The 20,967-nt window shown below is 41.7% G+C and overlaps 2 protein-coding genes across 7 annotated transcripts; one reads left to right on the top strand and one right to left on the bottom strand.

Annotated features, from left to right (window-relative positions):
* Nucleotides 1–402: 402 nt before the first annotated feature.
* Nucleotides 403–20,967, bottom strand: LOC126925993 (gamma-aminobutyric acid receptor subunit beta-like). 6 transcript variants are annotated; one of them, XM_050742023.1, is made up of 13 exons: nucleotides 20,849–20,967; nucleotides 20,029–20,097; nucleotides 19,691–19,763; nucleotides 19,339–19,446; nucleotides 6,370–6,512; nucleotides 5,830–5,936; nucleotides 5,213–5,280; nucleotides 4,642–4,787; nucleotides 3,968–4,125; nucleotides 3,428–3,712; nucleotides 3,003–3,233; nucleotides 2,657–2,913; nucleotides 403–2,573 (listed from the first exon to the last, which is right to left on the bottom strand). In XM_050742023.1, exons 5-13 carry the CDS (start codon nucleotides 6,432–6,434, stop codon nucleotides 2,421–2,423), a joined length of 1,470 nt encoding a protein of 489 aa, XP_050597980.1. In that variant the 5' UTR covers nucleotides 6,435–6,512; nucleotides 19,339–19,446; nucleotides 19,691–19,763; nucleotides 20,029–20,097; nucleotides 20,849–20,967; the 3' UTR covers nucleotides 403–2,420. The 6 variants fall into 6 exon arrangements, with proteins under 6 accessions (XP_050597980.1, XP_050597982.1, XP_050597985.1 ...); XM_050742025.1 differs by lacking the exon at nucleotides 20,849–20,967 and adding an exon at nucleotides 20,182–20,307; XM_050742028.1 differs by lacking the exons at nucleotides 5,830–5,936; nucleotides 6,370–6,512.
* LOC126925992 (gamma-aminobutyric acid receptor alpha-like) lies at nucleotides 9,991–17,192 on the top strand. Its single transcript, XM_050742022.1, has 11 exons — nucleotides 9,991–10,131; nucleotides 11,812–12,011; nucleotides 13,640–13,707; nucleotides 14,076–14,296; nucleotides 14,430–14,512; nucleotides 15,497–15,696; nucleotides 15,803–15,890; nucleotides 16,132–16,292; nucleotides 16,442–16,618; nucleotides 16,747–16,889; nucleotides 16,952–17,192. Exons 1-11 carry the CDS (start codon nucleotides 10,124–10,126, stop codon nucleotides 17,163–17,165), a joined length of 1,563 nt encoding a protein of 520 aa, XP_050597979.1. The 5' UTR covers nucleotides 9,991–10,123; the 3' UTR covers nucleotides 17,166–17,192.

Below are 20,967 nucleotides of genomic sequence, written 5' to 3'. Positions count from 1 at the left end.
TACATCTAGAAGGCGCGTGTAGAATTTTCTGGCCGATTATAGATCATTTTTCATAATATTCATATTACATCACCCTGTAGCGAGGAATTAGGCAGCAAACATCGGAAAGCGAAACAAAACGAGAGATACGGATTTTGTGAAACACGATGCGAGAGCCTGGATCATATAACGAGGAGGTGCGAGAATGTAGAAGAGTTGGAAAAGATCTAAGAAGAATGCTTGAAGATTCTGGTAAAGGACACGCATGGACGAAGGGTTTTAAACACAGAGCTGATAATATGCCGACAATGGCTACATGGAAAAATAGCGTCCAAAAAAGATAAGTACCTAGGTTATCTACGGTGTCCACGGATGACAAGGACGAGGTAAGGATAGAATAAAATTAGTACAGTAGAAATAGGATACGGTTGTTCGAGTCGCTAAATTTAATTTGCTTTAAAATTACAGATACGATTTATATTAAAATAATTAACATTACCACGCGCAATCTATAAGGATCGCATTTTCAATGTTTCAGAAAAATATTCCCTAGAAAAAGACAGTTTTTTTCTCTTCTCACTCACGCGTACTCACATTCGTTAGATCATCTTTTCTCGTCGTTCTCACCGTTCAAATTAAAGCTCGAACGATTTCTTAAGCTTTGGACTAATGATACCGAAAATACTTTTTTTATTCTGTTCTTTCTCTTTCTTCGTTTTCCATTTACAACTACCATGCCTGTACTGTTCTACATTGAGAAATAGTGCACTGTATGTGACGTATGGGAATTTTTCTCAAACCAATTTTTACTTATTATCGTCGAAAATATAGAGAGTGTAAGCTGTATGACGATTTCTCGAATTGATGTTTTATAATTAACCTTGGAGCAATGGAGAACTAAACTTTTCCGAATTCGTACATTTTCGTACCAACGAACGGAAGATTAAGCCTAATTTCGCGTACGTATCAAAGACTGTCGTCGTTCGTGTAAATGAACAAATGTTTATCAACAATTGGATTATTAATTATTAAACCATGTATATGTATATAACATTGTAATGTACGTACGCATATACACACTCATGTTAAAAAATGTATACATTCGTACATGTATCGAAAGATGTTGACGTATAAATAAAAAGATTTACAATCGTTGCGATTATTTATTTTGTATTATTTATTTATCGAAAGTAAAAATTTTGAAGATACAGTGGAACTCCGTTTATATACATGAAATTGTAGTAGCGTCTGGCTAACTGAACTTTAGCCGAGCTCCTATCGTCTCAACCATCGTCGAGCGTCGATCGACTTATACGAACGTCTAACGATAAGATATCATTCGCAAAAGGGTAGAACAAATTAGACTTAAAAGGAAAGACAAGCACCGATCTACTAGTAGATCTATGGTAGATCTATCTAAGTCTATATGGACATACGGGATCCCTCATGCGTCGCAGTCGATACAAGTTTGTAGCAGGAGCAAATTTTTGAAATCTATTAATCCTATTAATTCGTAAAATATTTATCTCGTTAAAAGAACGAAAGACGATTGTTATATAAAATATCTGGTTATCCGAACCAACTTATCCCTCCACAACTTCATACGAACGGAGTCCTACTGTATAGTTTTAAGATAATCTCGTACGATAACACGTATGAGACACGCTTTGGAAAATACCGACATTATCGACAACAGTGACGATATCTTTTACCTACAGTAATGATAATTAGTAGTTTTAATCGAGACCTACTCTAATTTATGATATATGCTTCTAAAATTTACGCTTCTCTCATTTCGAACGATTTTTGTTGGTTCAACGACTTTTCTCGATTTGTGTGGAAATACCATCAGATACCGATACCAGCAACAATTACGGGAGTTAACGATTTTTTAATTTCGAAGTACGGTCTCTGACTTGCAATCTCAATTTGTTTTAGATGAACCGTTAATTGCTTGATTTGTAAATGACAGGTTTGGATAACAATAATGAAAAGTTATCGATTTTTAAATGATCTTTCCAGCTGACGTTATTTAAAAAAAATTCTCGAATAACAGTACCATTTGCACCGCGCGCTGCAATCCATTCGAATTGAAATATCGAATAGGAACGTATCTTCTAAAATATTATTACGTCTCAAGATTATAAATCGATATACCTTGAAAATATTTCCTCGTCGATAAATATTGGCAGCTTTCGATTCAGTACTTTCGATACCTGCTCCCTTCGATCGAAAATGACGAAGATTTCGATTTCAATCGTGGCCCGAACGTCGACTCTATTCGGAATCTAATTTCAAAATTTGATTCAAGTTCAAATAGAATTGATTTCCTTTTCATTGAGATTCTTGGAAATTCTCGATTATGGATTGGTCCTTTTCTTGTTTTTTTTTTTATCTTTCTTCGTACGGCAGATGACACGAGACTGTTGCGACGGCTAGGCTCAGAGGAAATAGAATACCCAGTAAATGGCATTGAACAGCATAAAACTGACTGGAAATATAATTCTCGAATATTTGTCGATAATGTTCACGTCTTTGATCTTCGGCATCGACACGCGCAATACGGATGCTCCTCTCCGTATCGCGTGTAGTACCTGCAACCATAATAATTTTTCCTCGTTGTTTCCTCTTTTCTTTTTAAATGGTCATCGACGGTTCTTTAACGTCCCTCCTTTACCTTAGGTTTATGTTGTTTAGGGCCTCTGTATCTGAGGCCAGCGTTTCTCCCATATGTATTGTAGGCCGCGACTCTGGAAATTCGAAAGCTAGGAGGAAACTTGGCCGGATCGTGTTCTCTTCCGGTTCCAGGCGTCGAACTACTACTAACTAGGCCTGATCTGTTTCTTATACTTGGCAGGGGAGACATTCTGAGATCTTGAAGCTCTATTATGTCCGCTTCCGTTGAGCCAGGAAAAGGAGAACTCGCTTTGCTTCCTGTAAAGTTTCCACGGATTTCAAATGGATAAGATCTTTTTCGAGATTTAAATATCAAACGGAGAAAATCTAATTAAAGAAAATCTTACCTGATTTCGAGGAAATTACTTTTTTGTCCTCGGTTTCTTTCTTTTTTGTCTTCTTTTTGGCTCTGGCGCCCCAATAAGTGTAATTGACCGCTGCATACTCGAGCAGGGCAGCGAACACGAAAACGAAACACATTACCAAGTAAATGTCGATAGCTTTCACGTAGCTGATACGTGGCAGTGAACTACGTACACCTGTGGATATCGTGGTCATTGTAAGCACTGTCGTTATACCTACAAAGGGAAAATATAGCGTGACGATCGGCGATTTACACGATAATGGACTGTTATAATCGAGGTTTGCTACGATACATCGAAAGGACTTTTTGTTTTCGAACGAACAGAAAGCTTTCGTAGCCAACGAACTTTCGTATCAGTGATAAGCGTTAGGATTTACGATCTACAGGGAAACGATTCCGTATGTTTACCGAGAGCTACTCTAGCACTGGTTGCTTCGTGATTTATCCAAAAACTGACCCAGCTTAGCATCACGATCAAGATACTAGGCAAATAGGTCTGGAAAACGAAGTATCCGATGTTCCTTTGAAGTTTGAAGCTTAAAGATAATCTCTGGTATATACCGGTGGCCAGCCTCTCTTTACGATCGTTCGTTTCGTAACCGATTATCGTGAATTGTGGCAGTTCCGCTTCTTCCACACCACGGACCGGCGTTTGTTTCCAATACATCACCACGTCCAGCACGGTGTATCCGTCTACCAAAAAAATACGGAAATCAGTTCAAGTATACTTGACGAACGTTCGAACTCGATTTTCTCGAACTCTGTTTAAATAAACGATATCCGGTACGAGGAAAGCGATCGTCCCACTTATACGAACATTCCATTGTCCAAATATTTTCGCTTGCTTATTTCTTCGGATATGTGGAGCTCTACCGTACTTAGAGAAGAGAGAAGCGAAAGGAATCGATAGAAGGGGGAAAGAGCTACGACAGGTAACATCGACCGTACAGCTTTCGATCTCTACGGTGCAGTTCTGCGAATCGAGCGGATAGTAGTGCAGGTCCATCATGCAGGCCAGGGTCGTCGTGAATCTCATGCCGTAAGTGACAGATCCGTCTCCGGACAACCGAACGAGTTTATTGCGCTCGGTCACGTCGTGCAGGAAACTGCGAACAAACCGAAAATCAACGTTTTCTTTCTTAATCGCATTTCACCTCTCACGCTCTCGTATCTTTGCCGATCGGAGAAAACGACAGGAAGATAAACGTAGATCGAGGCAGCTAAAACGGGCCACTCGAAGATCTCGAAACGAAACAAAGTTCAAGTCCAACTAAATCAACTCCGATGCTCCTGTTCCTACCGTAAAAACAACCGAGTCGTTCTATGTGGTTTCAGATGCCTCGTCCTACAGCAGCGATATAGTTTAGAAAGTAATGGACGTAATATACGCGCGCGTCAGAATTGATTCGGACTCTGCCGTTCGAGGATCAATAACGGAGAGAATATAAAAATTGCCGACTCGGAGATAACTCGTTTTCGGAATATTCACGGCGCGCGAAAGGTAAATCAGAAAATTCTAGTTGAAACTGGTTGAAACTCGAGAACCGACCTGTTAAACTTTGATCATAATTATTCCTCTTTGGCAGAAAACGTAGCGGTTTCGCGAAATTGTTCCGACGTACCTGTTTTTGTCGTTGGCGAAAAACGTGTCTGGAACCCAAATCTTTTCCGCAAAGTCTCCACTGAGAGTGAGAACCTCCTCTTCTTGAGAAAACGCCAGTCTCTCGTCCTTCCAATACTGATTTAAATACATCGTTATCGTATAATCCTGTGGTAAAAAGAACACCGTTATCGTTTCTGTAAGCAAGAACGCATCTTACCATGAACCGACGGAATTCAATCGCAAAGAGCTAAAAGACCCGAGCGCTGTAGGCTTCGAACGATATATCGAAACGAATTTACTCTTTCTTCTTGACAAAAGCGGAAACAAATAAATTATACGACGCGCGAACGATACGCGTCTTGATGTATCAGAAAGATTCGTAAAATGGATGTTTTCGCCATAATATTTTACATTTTATATTTAAAAAGCGCGTGTAGAATTTTCTGACCGACTATAGATCATTTTCCATGATATCCGTTCCATCATCCTGTAAATCCAGTTTGCGCTGCGACGTATTACTGTCTAAAATATCGCAAAAAGTCGAGTTTGACGAGGGTCGGTTTTCTTACGAGCCCCTTGATAATGCTTACCATGTTTACTTCCGAGATTGCATCGAAGCTCGCGATCGTGAGGTCCATGCCAACCAACAGGGGCTCTCCTGAGAGAATTAGATATAGAAATCTGTATAAAATACGATAAAAGGAGGAAACGAGTAACAAAAAGGACTCGCGTATATCTAATTCGTCTTTTATAGGTCGGCCGATCAACGAGGATTAAAGAAATTACTCGGCATCGTTAAGCGGATTAATCGGAATTCCGGCGCGATCACTGACCCGTAAGACGTTCGCCATCGCTCGATAAATTCTCTTTACGTTGACTTTAGTTGGTCAACGTCTGAGATAAGTCGTTTAAAAATATTATAGCGCGTGAAATTCCCTAAAAGTTGCACGACTGACATTTCTATCCTTTCTTCCGCTACTGATATTATTAAAGGCCCGAGCTATGCGTTGTCACGCGTTACTCAACAACGCCAGTCGAGTGGTACAATTTATCGGGTCTGGTTAGCTAATCGTTACTTGTAGAAATACGTTTCAAAAAGGATACCTATACCGATTCCTAAAAATTACAAACAGGTAAACGTCAAGTTACAAACATCGCGCAGGTAATGCTTAATTACTTTGGACGAAGAAACATAAGATACACTTACCGCCGAAATTTGGCCTCAATCGAATATCGTAACCGTCGAGGATCCGCGATATAGTTTGCGTCACATTTTCTAATCTGTCAGACAGCCCTGTATTTTCGAGACTGGCCCTAAAAATCAACGCATTGCTTGGAAAAAAGGATCCAGACAGAAAGGAAACGAATATACGCGGATGCTCTATCGTCTTCTCAACGACGGGACGTGCTTGTGCTTTTACGATCGTTATCTAAGCGTACCGCTTAAGGAAAAATGTTGAAACCCGATACGAGATTAATACGTATATATATAAATTTGCAATAAAAATTTCGTCTTCCTAAAAGTCGTAGATTTATTTCGATGCAATTTTTATAATAACGAACGATAAATTAGTTATTCTTTGATCCGATCTATCGCTAATCGTTCTTTCTCTAATGACGACTAAGCGAGGTACAAATTTCGCTTTACGAGCAATACGGTCGAATTCATCGACCTTTGCCAGCTAACTAAAGCATCGAAAGTAGACTTTTTCGACGAAGATAAAATTAACGTTGATAAAACGATTACCAAGCGATCAGGTGAGCCATTTGCAGCAAGAGAAACGTCTGCTGCAGCCACATCCTGCGATGCATCCTCCGGAATTACGTCAGCAGGTAGAAGAGGACGTCATCTCGATAGGTCCTCGCACCTCGACATCGAGCTGCCAGAAACTGCAATCAGAACCGGTCTGATTTCCGTCCTTGACCCTTATCGCATACCAACTGGTCGTCTAATCTCTCGTCTCTCGCATACCTGATACAGACAGCTATACGAGCTACTTTTAACAACGACGCAAACATCAAACTGTTATAACTCGGCCAAAAAAAAAGTAGTTGAACGAAAGACGTGCTATAGATAAAATTCCAGTATAAATCGTATCCTTTCGTTCGAACGATTGCCAACGATCGACGTAAGCAAACGGGGATAGCTCGCGATTCTTGCTTCGGCAGCAGAATTGTCAAAAAATGATTAATCAGAGCGACAGACATCGGCTATAGCGTAGCTTGCTTATACGAGTATCCGGAGAAGGTGAAAGTGAAAGCAAAACGCACGTACGCGCGTCCTTTTGATCTCTCCGATGACGATGATTCGCTTTCTGAAATGGACAATGAAATCGCCATCGAGAGTTTCGTGTTTTTATGTTAATTCCGTACGATAAAAATGTTCGCGCGATATTTTCTTCGCGTTTGTCGTGGCTACCGTGTAGGTTCGTCGCGCGTGTATTCCTCTTACGAGGAATCGAGGGTCGATCCAAAGACGGGGACAACGTTTTCCGAAAAATCGAAAGAATCGTTGGAAAGAACGGTGTACTCGTCGCGCGGAGCGGATGGAACGACGTCGACGGAAAGGCCGTGGACGGGATCCGCGGACATCGTCAAGGAGGGTTTGTCTCGGGCCAGGAGTCAATGCCTCTCGCTGTTCCTGGCACGGCAGCCCTTAAAAGGGCACACTTTCTCACTACCGAACAGACAGCTTCGTTCACCAGCACTGTCCAACGTCGACGTCGTCGTCCACGGTATTTTCCGACGCTTCGGATACTGCGCGCCGCTCGCCTTCTCCGCGTACCCATCCCCGTTTCGCTACCCCTTCGCTATCACCCTCTACCAACCTCCTTTTGGCTTCTCCGTTAGGATACGTTTCTCCTTATCCTTCCAACCTCCCCTCTTCCTCCGTCGATCTATCTATCTATCTATCCGTCCGTCCATCTTTCTTTCTCACTTTCTTAAACTTTCACTCTTCCTCTCGAGCTCTACACATTTTTTATTTCACCGTCCACGCTGCCTTTTTCCGTCTCGTACAACGTACGAGCAATTACTTTCCATTTTCCCTTCGATTTCTCTTCTCCGAGCCTCGTAATTCCAATTTCATTCGCCATGTTGCGAGATTTCTCGACCGGCCAAATGCACAGGATATCGCGAATGAAGTTCTCCCTTTCGTTCGTAAGTAATTTTTAAACGAAACGAGACACGCGTACGTATATCTTCGACGTCGGTCGAACGACCTCCTCCAGCTGCTCCGCGACCGCTCCGCCACGTATCCCAAGTTCCCGAGCACACCGCGTCTCACGAGGTAAAGAGGCTTTCAAGATCTTTGATCGCGCGTTCGCACGACGAATGACCGACGTTGGCGATAAATCTCTGCCACAGCGACGCGTCGTTGAAGCGTCCAACGATCCACCAAAAGATTGTACAGTGCACACCTCGCGATCGTCGACCGATCAGCGACATATAACCTCGACGAAAGACAAACGTTATCGCTTCTCGCGCGACACCCTGTGCAAGCCCCGTAGAAAGCCTGTTCACCTGTTCGTTCGTTCCAACCATCGTCCCAACCTTCTTTATCGAATTTAGTCAACCTCTTTCCCCTACGTCTCTCCCTGCCTGCCATTCCCACCCTCGACCTCTCCCCTCTACTACCAAACGTTTCGTTTCGTTTCGTATCGGTGTTTCGCACTTGCACTGCTAGTACTCTCGAAGCCGGCTTCCCTATCCGTTCTCTCTCACCTATTTATCTTTCGCTTCCCTTTGCACGCCGATAACGCCAGCCTCCGTATCTCCGGGTACTTGGCATTCCTCGACTCCCGAGGCGGTCCGGAGGTTGGCGCAAAATGGACCACGCATGTGCAGCCCCGTTTCACCGCGACCTAGTGACACAGAGCCGGTCCTCGTGTCTCTTCGCTTCTCCGCCTCTGCCTCTGCCTCCGCCTCTGTCCTTCCTTCTCTCTATCTCTGGCCGCCTTCCTTTCTCTTCCTCTTTCGATTTCCACGCCACGATCGAAGCAGAGCCACCCTTCGCATGCCTCCGCAAAACACACACCGGCATCGAGAGTCGTTCACCTTACCAGATTACCGTTCCATCGATCTTCCCCTCCGAACGTGTACTTTTGTCCTCGGCAATATCGAAACAAGTGGTTTCGCGATAATCTATTCCTATCTTCGCGCTTTTCATCCTTCTTTTCTCCGCCAGGCACAACCCTTATTTATCGAGGCTCCCTATTTACGCAGCGTAAACGCGACGGTACGAGTCACGCACCCTACGAAATCGTCGACACCGCCGATTCTACAATTTTGCTTTAAAATTCCTGCTTCGTGTTACGCTCTTTCTCCGCGACGATACAACGACTTTTGCCGCGATAAAATAATTATTTTCGTCGATCGATCGACCGGTTCCCTAGTTCCGCGCAACTTTTACAATTTTTATCGCGATTAGCGTCAATCGTCAGGAAAATTCCGGATCGCCCTGGAGTGCTACTACCACTGAAACTACTTTTTTAGGGATCGCGATCGATACCCAGGGCTAACAGTACCAAAGACGCGTTGCTTTCGTAAAGATGCGACAAATCGTTAAATGTTCCGTTAAACGTTACGTATTCTTTAAAGATTGGCCATTTTGACTAATCTTGCTAAAAGCCACATTGCCAAATTAGCAGTTTTACGTAGGAAACGCACCGTGGTACGCGCGGAATTACCGACTCCGTAATGATCTGAAAATCGTCGTCGCCAACCACCTAACGGAGCTGCTCTACGCGATTCACGAGATCATTTTACCATCTTCCACGTACTTGCTATTTTCCTACGCCGGAAAAGTAGCACGATGGTACCGCATACGATACACCGTTTTTACATCTTTCGATCGCAAAATAATCGTCGAACCGTATACGATGGAAACGATGGATGCGTGAAAAAGTGGTTTTCGTACGTGCGTAACTGTCATTTTTCTACGTAACTAGTTTCCCCTTTCCATCGCTTGCCGATGAAAAGGAAGAAGAGAATTTCCCTATTGCGCGAAATTAAACGATAGTAACGAAATTGCGCGAGAAATTCCCACTACTAATTCCTTTTGATCGTCGTTCTTCCGCTTATGTATTCTTCGCGTATGATTTCACTTCGCCCTACTGTACTCGCACAAAGCTCGGTAAATTCAATATATTTCGTCAAACACGGCCGAAAGTAGAATGAAAAAAAAGAAAAAATTGTAAAAAGCGAGCAACCGCCAGATAACATGGTCGATGGTTGAACGTGCGGTACAAAGGAACAAAGAAGAAACGAATAAACGATAACAAAGTTCGTGGAACGTCGCGGAAGGCAGGATTGTTGGAGCTTGCGCGGCAGAAAGTTTGGTCCACCAGGTGGGAGATCCACGAGGATCCGTCGCATGAATCGCGCGTAGATCTTGCCCGCGAGTGTCGGTATTCGGTTCGCGCTTGTTCAATTTTTCAAAATTTCTCGCTGTCGCTTTATCGATCGTCGAAGAATCAAAGTCGAGGAAAAGGCGCGACGAAATGTTAACGTAAGTACGCTCTTTCGTTCCATTCCCATCGATCGACCGTTTCGTTTCGAAAGCAAAGGAGAGTAGTCAAATATGAAATACCATTTTGTTTCTCCGATATTGGCTCTTACAAGAAAAATAGTCTTATTCCTCTCTTGTTTCGCCCTTTTTCTTCTAACGAAATTCCGCGTCAAAGCAATCGCGTCTTCTCGCAAAGCAGAAATAAGGTGGTTCTGGCCAGTCGAAAGCGGTCTCTCTTCTCGAACCACTTTCAGGGCTCGAGACGTTGTTTCCTCCTTCTTCCTTGTCGACTTTTCTTATGCCGGAGGAAGATATCCTGATATCTTATAAATAAAAAAAAAATCTATAAAAAAGACGACAATTCGAACGTGGAATGTTTCATTATTGGACTACCAAATTGGCCATCCATATTCCCAATTTGACAAAGTCGAAAACGCGATATTCGGTTCGTAAATACGTTTGGAGCTTTTTCAAATTAAGAAAAGCGGGTCCTATATGCGAAACGAAGGGTTAAACGGGCAAGTAAATTATGGTAACGAAAGCACTGGCAAGGATCTGCATTCCGCGTCGATTATTTAGCTAGCCTCGCAAATATGGCGATATCGATACAGACCGTTAATGAAAAAGCTGAAATTAAAGTGTACGAGTAGCCGGTAAACGCGTACCTGCGGTAGCCGCAAAGGGAATAATTACCGCTCTTTCGTCGGTTCGTATCTGCCCGTCGATTATTGGCTTTTTACAAGCCAGCGCAACTATCGTAATTTCCGTTTGACGGCTTTGAGGCGCGCATACGTTTCTCGTGCCTCGTGCTCGCCGAATAAATCTACGTTCGTACTTTTACGACACAAACCTATGGCTCGGTGCATCGAGTAGCGACGTCAGTACCCACGAAGTCGAGATATCGGCATCTAACGACGCGTTAAAAACTCCCGTTCGAATAATTTGCCGCGGACGAGTGTTTGGAAAAGCCACTTTTATAATCTTATACGACGACGTCGATTCGCGTGGTTCTCCTGTCTCGACTACCTCGAACGGTGTGCGTAACGAGCAAGACGTTTGACGCGATGTCCAGGCAATGGAAAGATTCAAACGTGGTTCGCCGAAAGAAAAAGAACGGTTTTCGCGTGGCAAAGCAGGGAGAAGGCCGAGAGGCAATTGCAGAAGGAGAGGGGAAGAGAGGAAGAGGAGTGGAAAAGTGCTCTCCTTAGCCGCGGATTCAGCAACTTCCGACGAGGCTGCCCCTCGATGTTTCGAGTGAACGTTCTCCCTCGTTACGTCAGAATCGCCCTTTAAGCCCTTCCGGTGCCCTTTTTGCGAAAAGTCCATCGAAAATAAGATTTTTTCGTAAATTTCTCTATACCACGCGCAAAATCCCTATCTCTGAGATATTCGCTGATAACGTTTCACAACGACGATCGTCGAGTACGCGTCGATCTTTAAGGTGCTTCGTCCAATAGTTTAAGCCGCGAACGACCGTGAAATATCGCGAAAGAAGCGAAGAAAGAAGCTCGCGACGTTTACGGCGGTGACAGTGCCGTTGTTATTAACGTTAGATACAACGTTGCTGGAAGGTGAACGCGTTCGCGAGACTACGATCGCGTTATAATCGACGGGACGTTAAATAAAACGATCGATAATAACGGTAACGTCGCTCGATAAGCCGACATTTGACTTTTGCAGGTTTCTGCTATTTATATTACTGTCATCGTGGAGAAATCGGAACCACGCGCTCCATGTTTCCTCCACGTCCTCGAAGACTTCTTCGAAAGCTACGCTGACCAGAGGGACCGTCAACGACATCGTTTCCAAAAACATCACGATGGTTCTCGAGAACCTTCTAATGAACTACGAGAACAATCAACTGCCTACTCACGGAAAAGGTAAAGAGACGACCTTCGACTTTCGACGCGTTTACGATTTAACACGATGATAATTTACACCGTGTAAAGATCAATTACGATGACTCTTCTCCCTGATCGAGGCGATCGTTCGTTCGTAAAATTTTGTTCACGCTCTATCGGGTCGCTCCGAGCAAATTGGATTAATTCGATCCTCGCGATGAAAGGATTAAACGATCGCGAGAGTTGCGGCTGAGAATCGGCGCATTACAGCGATTAAAAGGAAGGGGTAGCGTTTTTCCGCAATATCGATCGTGAAATGTTTACAACGAAAAAATTGGAGCATTGTAACGATCTTTGACAAGTGATCGACCGGAAAGGGGAAAAATAGGAGCCGGTCCGATACGAGTAGAACGCGCGGAAAGTTGGATCGCAGCCAGCCGAAGAAAACTATCCCTTCGAAATCGCCTTTATCCCTGACACGCGGTCCCGATTTTCCATCATCCTTATTTTTTTTTTTTTTCTTTTTCATCCGAAAGAACGAAAGAACTATTCTCTCGATTATCCCTCTGTACTCATTTCGGTCGGTCTATCTACGTATTATTTTTCTTTTCTCCTCTATGTAGCGGCCACCCTCTCGTTGCTCCTTTTAGCTAGTCCTATTCATCATACTCAAAAATTTATATGCACATTGATCAAGTTCGTGACCGTGGGTGTTTGTTTCTAAAACGAAACGAAACTAAATATCTCCAAGATGCGAGTAAACTGCGCTTACCCGAACCTGTCGGCCGGACGCGAGTCGTCTTACTTACTCGTCTACTTTCCGCTGGCCAAGCAATTCGCGTTACGAGTAATAATACCGATCGTCGAAAGATGGACGCGTTTCGACGCGATACCGTTCCGTATTTCACGCTGATCGCGTATTATTACTATTATGCATTTTACGTAATTCCGCTAAACCGAATTAATTCGGTCAGACGAGATCGACGATAATCCCACTTTGCTCGATCGCGTGATTAGTCGATTCGAAGATACGCTCGACCTCCGAATCCTCCAAATCGCTAACGTCGTTCATTTTCAAGCGATCGATACCGTTGTTTATCGAAAAGTCTGAAACTTTGGCTCTACGGTGATACGGTGCCCGGGCCGCGAAATATTCTGCTAGGACGACAGCGAGAGTCATCTTCCAAGGAAATAAGACGTACAAAATTTCGGTCAACCTGTCGACGCGTGACGTCCGTACGCACCTTGACGATACCGCTAGAAAATTTCGTATCCTTAACCTGCTCCGTGCGTTGTCCTTTGTGCGTTTGGATCGCGATCGTCGAGCGTCGAATTGGATTTCGGCCGTGTGACACGTTTAGCGTCGCGTGGATGCGTCTCTTCGATCCAACGCTCATCTAGCCCCGGCCTCGCGGCTCGGCGACTCCGAATCTCCGACCATAGTCTCTTCGAACATTCGCTCCAACGCTCCATGCCGCGTTCCTTGCTGGCTAAGTCCCGCACACGGTCGTAAAGTCGCGGTAAGGCTAAATAGCTGCTTGCCATGGTGTCGTAAATGTAGGTATCGACGCATCCTATTTGATTCGAGACGTATGGAGGATGTCTTACGCTAGTTAATCTTGATTTTCCAATTTATAAACGACGTAATCGCGCGTTTTCTTTCCTAGGGACGCCAACCGTGGTAAAAACCAATATTCTGATAAGAAGCATGGGTCCTGTGTCGGAACTTGACATGGTAAGTTTAACGTGTCGGAATAAACGATCCAAATTCTTCGGTGAAGCACAGAGTTCGCTCGAAAAAACCGCTCCTTTGGCAGTGGTCCGACGATCGGATCTCCGTCTAAAGACACGACATTTCTCCGTGATGGAATTTGTCGGACGCCTAACGGACGGCTCAAAGTTATTTTTTTTTTTTTTTTTTTTTTAGTAAACGTTAAGTTTACCGAAAAATTTCGATTATCCACGTCCACGAAGAAGTCAACCAACTTCTTCTATGCGCGATATGTATACCTTTTGTTCATCTTTCAGTTTCGTAGTGCGGAAAAAGAACAGGATGATATTTCCGTTACTAATGTTGCTTCTTACTAGCGTCGCTTCTTACAGGACTATTCGATGGATTGTTACTTTCGACAATCTTGGCGCGACTCTCGTTTAAGCTTCTTGGGCCCGATAAAGTCGCTCAGCTTGAGCATCAAAATGTTGGAAAGAATCTGGAGGCCGGACACGTATTTTTACAATGGAAAACACAGCTACGTGCATACCATCACGGTGCCGAATAAATTATTAAGAATCTCGCAGGACGGAGATATACTTTATTCCATGAGGTTGTTATCAACGTAAACACTTCGTTTGCATATTAAACACCGTAACTAATAGTAATAATAAGGAAATCGTAAAATAACGTAACGTTAATTTAACGTGTATCGAGACCATACGTTATATTCGTGTTTACAACAGGCTTACTATAAAAGCAAAGTGTCCGATGGAGCTTCGAAATTTTCCCATGGATCGACAATCTTGTCCGCTTATTCTCGGAAGTTGTAAGTATCTTTTAAACGATTCGAACGCTCGTAACAAACAGGCTCTCGCCTTTCGAGTAATAACGTGCGTTTTGGTAGCCAGAAAGTAGACGAGATCGAATCGATATTACGAAAGACGAACTGTACCTCGTATTTCCAATTTTCGTCCGAGATTAATTCTTCTATTTCTTATATTTTTCGATACCGATGGTTCGTTAATTTTTCGATACTTTTCTGATCTTTGTCTGCCGGCTACATACATTGTGTATACATATTATATATATATATATATATATATATATTTGTATATATCGTTCATTTGCTGCAACAATAACGTAACTTAGAAATCAAAATTTTAGAAAAAATGAATTTAAACGCACTAAACCGATATAGTTTCCTTATACCGACGCAGTATCGACGCGACTGCCCTCTCGCGGTGACTTTCCCAAGTTTACTTGCAAGACTCCTCCGGCAAAAAGTACAAAGAACGTTATTTCTTCTTTATCAACAACTCAGAAACTACGTAAAATTAAATTCAATTGATACTAAAAAAATAAATAAACGCATTTCGATATCTTCGGTAAAGATTCGCTATCGAAGATTTATGTAGAGAGATATTGGACGTATGTCGCGAGTGTTTATTACCAGGTAAAAATATGCATACGTATATACGTACATATGCCGATATCATCCTGACCTGGCAGCCGGTGTTTTACGATACGCGTAAATTTCCCGTTTGTTTCGGAATCCCACAGTGTCTGTCTTTCATTCGCTTGCTCTCTCTCTATCCGATAAAGTACGTAGATATTATTATTTTTCGATACGATACAAAATGATGCGAGCGTAACGAAATTGTTTCCTCTACATTTTTAAAGACGACTTTTAAAGAAATTAAATTGAAATGTCGCGGACACGATCTCTACTGTACGTCGAACAATTGAATAATAATAGATATAATTGCAAGCCCTCCTAATATGTCTTAATTTTAATATTGTACGTTTTTAGACGCATATACGTCCGGTCAATTGATTTACGAATGGCAAGAGGGCTCCTCCGTAAATTTCGTCCCTGGAATGGCTCTTTCACAGTTCGATCTGATGGGTTCACCGTACAGGAATTTAACTTTTGTTCGTCGCGAAGGGGAATTTTCAGTTCTTCAAGTTTCGTTCAACTTGCAACGAAACACCGGTTATTTTCTCATCCAAGTAAGTGCATAATTTTCGTTGATCGTTGACTCGACGTTCTGATCGCTCCGACAAATAATACTCGCGATATTAACGAATAAGAATATTCTCTTTATGGTTCTGTCAGGTTTACGTACCCTGTGTTTTAATAGTAGTCCTAAGTTGGGTGTCTTTCTGGATTCATCGCGAAGCTACTAGCGATCGAGTTGGTCTAGGTAAGTCGGTCCCCTCGAACATACGGAATATATGCATAAAATTAGTACAACTGTAGCAAGTTTCGTATCGTAAAATATTTGTCAATTTGTTTCGCTGGTGAAAAATCAACGACTATCCACTCGTATAATATCGTATGACACGTAATCACGAAATTCTACGCTCTTTACGTATAAAATGTTACGACCGCGAATATTTCTCCACGAATACTTGAAAACGATATCGAATGAATTATTGTTACAGGCATTACTACCGTTTTGACGCTGTCCACGATCAGTCTCGATTCCAGAACGGACTTGCCTAAAGTTAGATACGCCACTGCCCTCGATTGGTTTTTGTTAATGAGTTTCGGATACTGTATCGCTACTCTGTTGGAATTCGCCGGTGTGCACTACTTCACCAAGGTGTCTATTCGTAATGCTTAATTTTAATACCTAGCCTGTAGTATTTAGTAAAAGTCGAATGAATAAACAAGATAAAACGATAATAACTATAGCACGTACGTTGATTTGCGTTCCACAAAATTCCTCGACTTGTAACGCCCTTCTATCAGGTTGGTAGCGGGGAAATTCCTTTGGACGAGGAAGAGTTGGAAAACGAGAGTGAAACCGACTATCAGGATGGGTTTTGCGGTATCGTGTCGCGCAGTCCTCGAACGGTTCACCCAGAGACGATAATAGACGTACCTCGAAGGAGAAGTTCTTTGTTATGCGATGTTTACGACGTTAATGTAAATATAACGCGTCCAACTTACCAAACACCGATGATTTGACTTTTCTTTGTCTTTTAAACCGAACTCGATGTTCTTCCCGTATAATCTGACTCTGCCTGTACACCTTCGAACAAATTTATATTTAGGAATCCGTCTCTTACGGAAGAGGATCGACGACAGTCTCCGTTACGTCGAAACCATCGACGATGGAAAGACAAACGCAAACGGAAGTGTGGATACCGAAATGGCGACAATTTCTGTATTGCCTCGCCGGCGACGAGGAGTTCAGGTAGAAATTTCCTTCGCTGTTTTCGATTCTCGCGTTATCGATTCTTGTTATTTTAACCGTAGGAGGCGCAGACAAAGGGAAGCAGCTGGAAATTGCAAGAAGAAAGGCGAGAAGATCGCGAGACACATAAATAGCGTGTCTTATATCGACAAAGTGGCGCGAGTCGTATTTCCCGCTTCTTTCGGGCTACTCAATGTCTGCTATTGGGTCATTTACGTCACTTATCAAGAGGAATTCAAGTGGCAAGATCCGCCATTCGGATCAATTTCTCACTGATTCGATCGATAAAGTAATTAAGGTAGCGGCGTGTATGTATGATATACGCGCAAGTCAGATTCATATATACGCATATATGTAATCGAAATTTAACTTTAGAAAGGAAAGCTCGAGTTTCATCGAATTATTGAACTAAATATTATACTCTTTAACGACAGATATATATATATATGTGTGTGTATACGGTGTTCAATAAAAGTAGTATTCCCCTTTTTTGATTTCGGTTATTACCCGCGTTTAAGAGAACGCATAAATCGATTTTAAGATATATCAGAGTATTTTATACGCATATACACACAACACATATGTCGACCAAGCAAAGGACACTACTATTATAAATACTAAAAGCGAGCATAGTAACAAAGTAGTAACGAGAATGACCTTCCATTTTCTGGATTATCCGGAAGATGGAGAGCCATTGGTAGTTGCCCTCTTCTACGGCAATTTGCCGGGCATCTTCTCTCTTCGGGCGCGATGCCCGTTCAAACTTGTAAACGTTCGTTTCGTTCTACGCGTGACCGCGACCGCGAAATTCAAAAAATCGATAGGCAAGGCCCGAGACAAATGGCATGCTCCGTTCGTGGTGTCAGCTTCGCCGTCGATTTTTCAAAACAGATATCCTGAAACGGGTTGAACACGCGAAGACGCGCCTACCCGACGACAGACCGTGCCAACCTGCCCGACCCTACCTGCTTATAGTTATACTCATTCGCACCAGAAAGTATACCACCTATCCTACCCGGACGCTTATATTTAAAATTTAAGAGGCGACGAAACGAGCGCACCGACACACTCGCTCCACGGTTCTCGCGCATAACCCGGGCGCAAGGACCTACGCTAGAGAAACGTCCAGGGACGCCTCCGACACCCGAGTTTCACACGCAACATTCACATTCTAGTATACGTACCATCTCCCTGAAATCGACTGACGAATCGGCTAGCGACCATTGCGTAAAAATATCACGTACATTTGATTTTTAATTTTAACGAAATATTCATAATCGCGTACAATCATGCATGTATCGTCCAAAGAAGTAATTTTACTAAAACAGACCATTGTATTTCGATCGATGTAATCGTCATTTATAATTTAATACCAACACGTATGTAGTATAAAATTATAATCAATAGCAAAAACGACGCAATTCCACAGCCTAATCACACACACACACACAAATAGTGGAAAATACGTCGTGCACGATACACCAACGCAACGTCAGTCGCCAAGAAATTGTTAAGCTTATAAACTAATCGTCATGCCCATTGCCTTTCTCCCATCCAAGTAGCACCTGGGCACGCGAGCGAGGTCCTGGCAATGAACACGGCAGGACTAAAACCTGAAAATCCTAGGCTAAAAGTATGATTAGCAATTGCATTTTCATCTATTACATTTTCCATCTAACCGAATATCGATCTCGTTTCGTTCAAATTTTAATGACTCTATATTTTACTTTGCTTTATTAATTGAGAAATAATAATTGTATCAATGATTCTAATTGAAATATTGATAGAAATATCCTCGAGCGATTCCTTTATCAAAACATAAAGAATCTTTTAAACGCAAAGAAGCGTTCAAATCTTGTTTTGATTCTAGAATCTGCCTGTCGCGAAGTGTCTTCTTGCACGTGAAATTTGATACGCGTTAGCGGACAGATAAAGTTACGCTTTTATTATCTTTGCATTTCATATTTTCAAATTTAGTAAAATTCTGCTGAATACCGAACTCGAATAATAAAATTGTTCCGTACAATCATATAACAGATTTAAATAAAATCATCGTTAGCATTGTAATAATTTCGATCGCAATTGAAATTTCCATAATAACAAAGTCTGAGGGTATCAAACTTTTCCACTACAGCTTATACATATAGCGTTATATATATAACACTGTATGTTATTTCTACAAATTCTTTATCGCGTGATATGTAAATATTATACTTGTTATTGATATATTGTCATCGATATCTAAAAACGCGATGTGCAAGAAAACCTATCCTGAGCTAATAAATAGAATACAGACATGAAAATGTTACTACTCACGGGTATAATAAATACCCGCGGTCACTATGCTCGCCAAAAATTCTACGTAATACAACCAGTCACCCGTGTCGATTCGAACTTTTCATTCTACGACATGGTTGAGTAACCGGAGGAACAAATGCATGCGACTAACGATTAGATGCGAAGAACGTCGTCGTCATCGATGTTGTGGCCCGGCGAATCCATCGTGAAACCTGCGCCATCGAATAAGAATCGTCGAATCCCAATGCCACCAAAAAATCTGTAACAAAACGTAGAATATTATAATTTGTTCCTAATGACAGTGTTAATTATTTTGTGAAAATTTGAAATAATAAAAGATCGACCTCTACCGAATAAAAAATTTCTAGGATAATACTTGATAGGAGAATGAAAAGTTTATACTTGTCACATTTTTAATTAGATCCTATTTTTTAATTAATAATAATTTGTCACAGAATATAGAGAATAAAATGAAACAAAGTCCAAAACAAAAATCTATTTACATTCTGGGCTTTTCAAGTACCACAGGTCCAAGGTCTTTCCAAGGTCCAGCAAGAAGAGGAAGGAGCGACACACCTTTGATAAAATACGAATTATTATAATTTGTTCTGAAAATCGGCAAAGGTTGTTCGAACAATTTCAGCTAACGGAATATGAAACTCTACGAAAACTTGCAACTTCGATAACAAAAAGAATTTCAATTCTAATAAACTCTAATTACTATAACACTTGGAACATTAATATAAAAATTTAAAACCAGACTTCACTTTCTAATTAATAATAATTGTTGCAAAATCCGACAGATAAAATTAATTGAAACGCAATGTGCAAAGGCTCTTACATGCTTAAAGTTGAAGCACTGCTACTATATCCTTTCCAGAGAGTAGGACGAAATTAAGTTGTGGAGAAGCTGTAACAAAATGTGTGAAATATAATTTGCTCTGAAAAGACATATTTTTGATTCTTAGAAAGTTTAGGATAATGAACAATTAACCTCTATCCAAAGTTGAAAATAGAAAAATAATATCTGTCGCGGAGTAACACGCACAAGTATACGTGTAATCGATACAAATTTCGATATTGGAATGACCTGCCGTAGCGCGATTTACCTTTGTTGGTTCGATTGGCGAGGAGTAGGGAGAAGTGACGAGGTTCGCCGGTAAGTCGAACGCGCACACAAAACAAAATGTTTTCAACAATTCGATATTACGTTCCAAGTAAAATAAACAATACGTTAGACTAAAACACGGTAAGACACGAGTATAAAAGTAAACACGACTGAGCTAATATAATTCCAACGAACAAAATTGAAATAAAATATCAGAAAATTATTACCGTACATAATATTATTAACGTAAAATCGAACGATTATCCAACTATATTCGAACTATATTTCGATGTATCAAAGAAAAGGAAAGGAGGAAAAGAAACGGAAAAATAAAAATGATAATAAAAGAATTATCGAGGAAAAAGAAGAGAAGAGAAATGATCAAGGGGAGTGAAAAGGGAAAGAATTTCACTTCGATAATACGTCATTGTACTTCTCCATATAAGTGACCTTAATCAAAAACTAATAACCTTCCATTTACATTGAAAAACGATAAATCGCTTTAAATTGTCTTGGGTTATCGATAGAAAATGAACTAAATTAAAATTCTCACCATTTTGAAGCAATGACTTGGTGTTGTATAATAAATTTTCCATATTTACGACAAACTCTCGACAGTTATTTCCTCCTCCCAATACGACACCATGCGAAATGCTGTTATTTCAAACTTTA

This window comes from Bombus affinis, chromosome 17, assembly GCF_024516045.1.
Source record: "Bombus affinis isolate iyBomAffi1 chromosome 17, iyBomAffi1.2, whole genome shotgun sequence".
Classification (NCBI taxonomy): domain Eukaryota; kingdom Metazoa; phylum Arthropoda; class Insecta; order Hymenoptera; family Apidae; genus Bombus; species Bombus affinis.
Note: the sequence above shows the minus strand (reverse complement) of the source record. Positions and strands in the feature narration are given on the sequence as shown.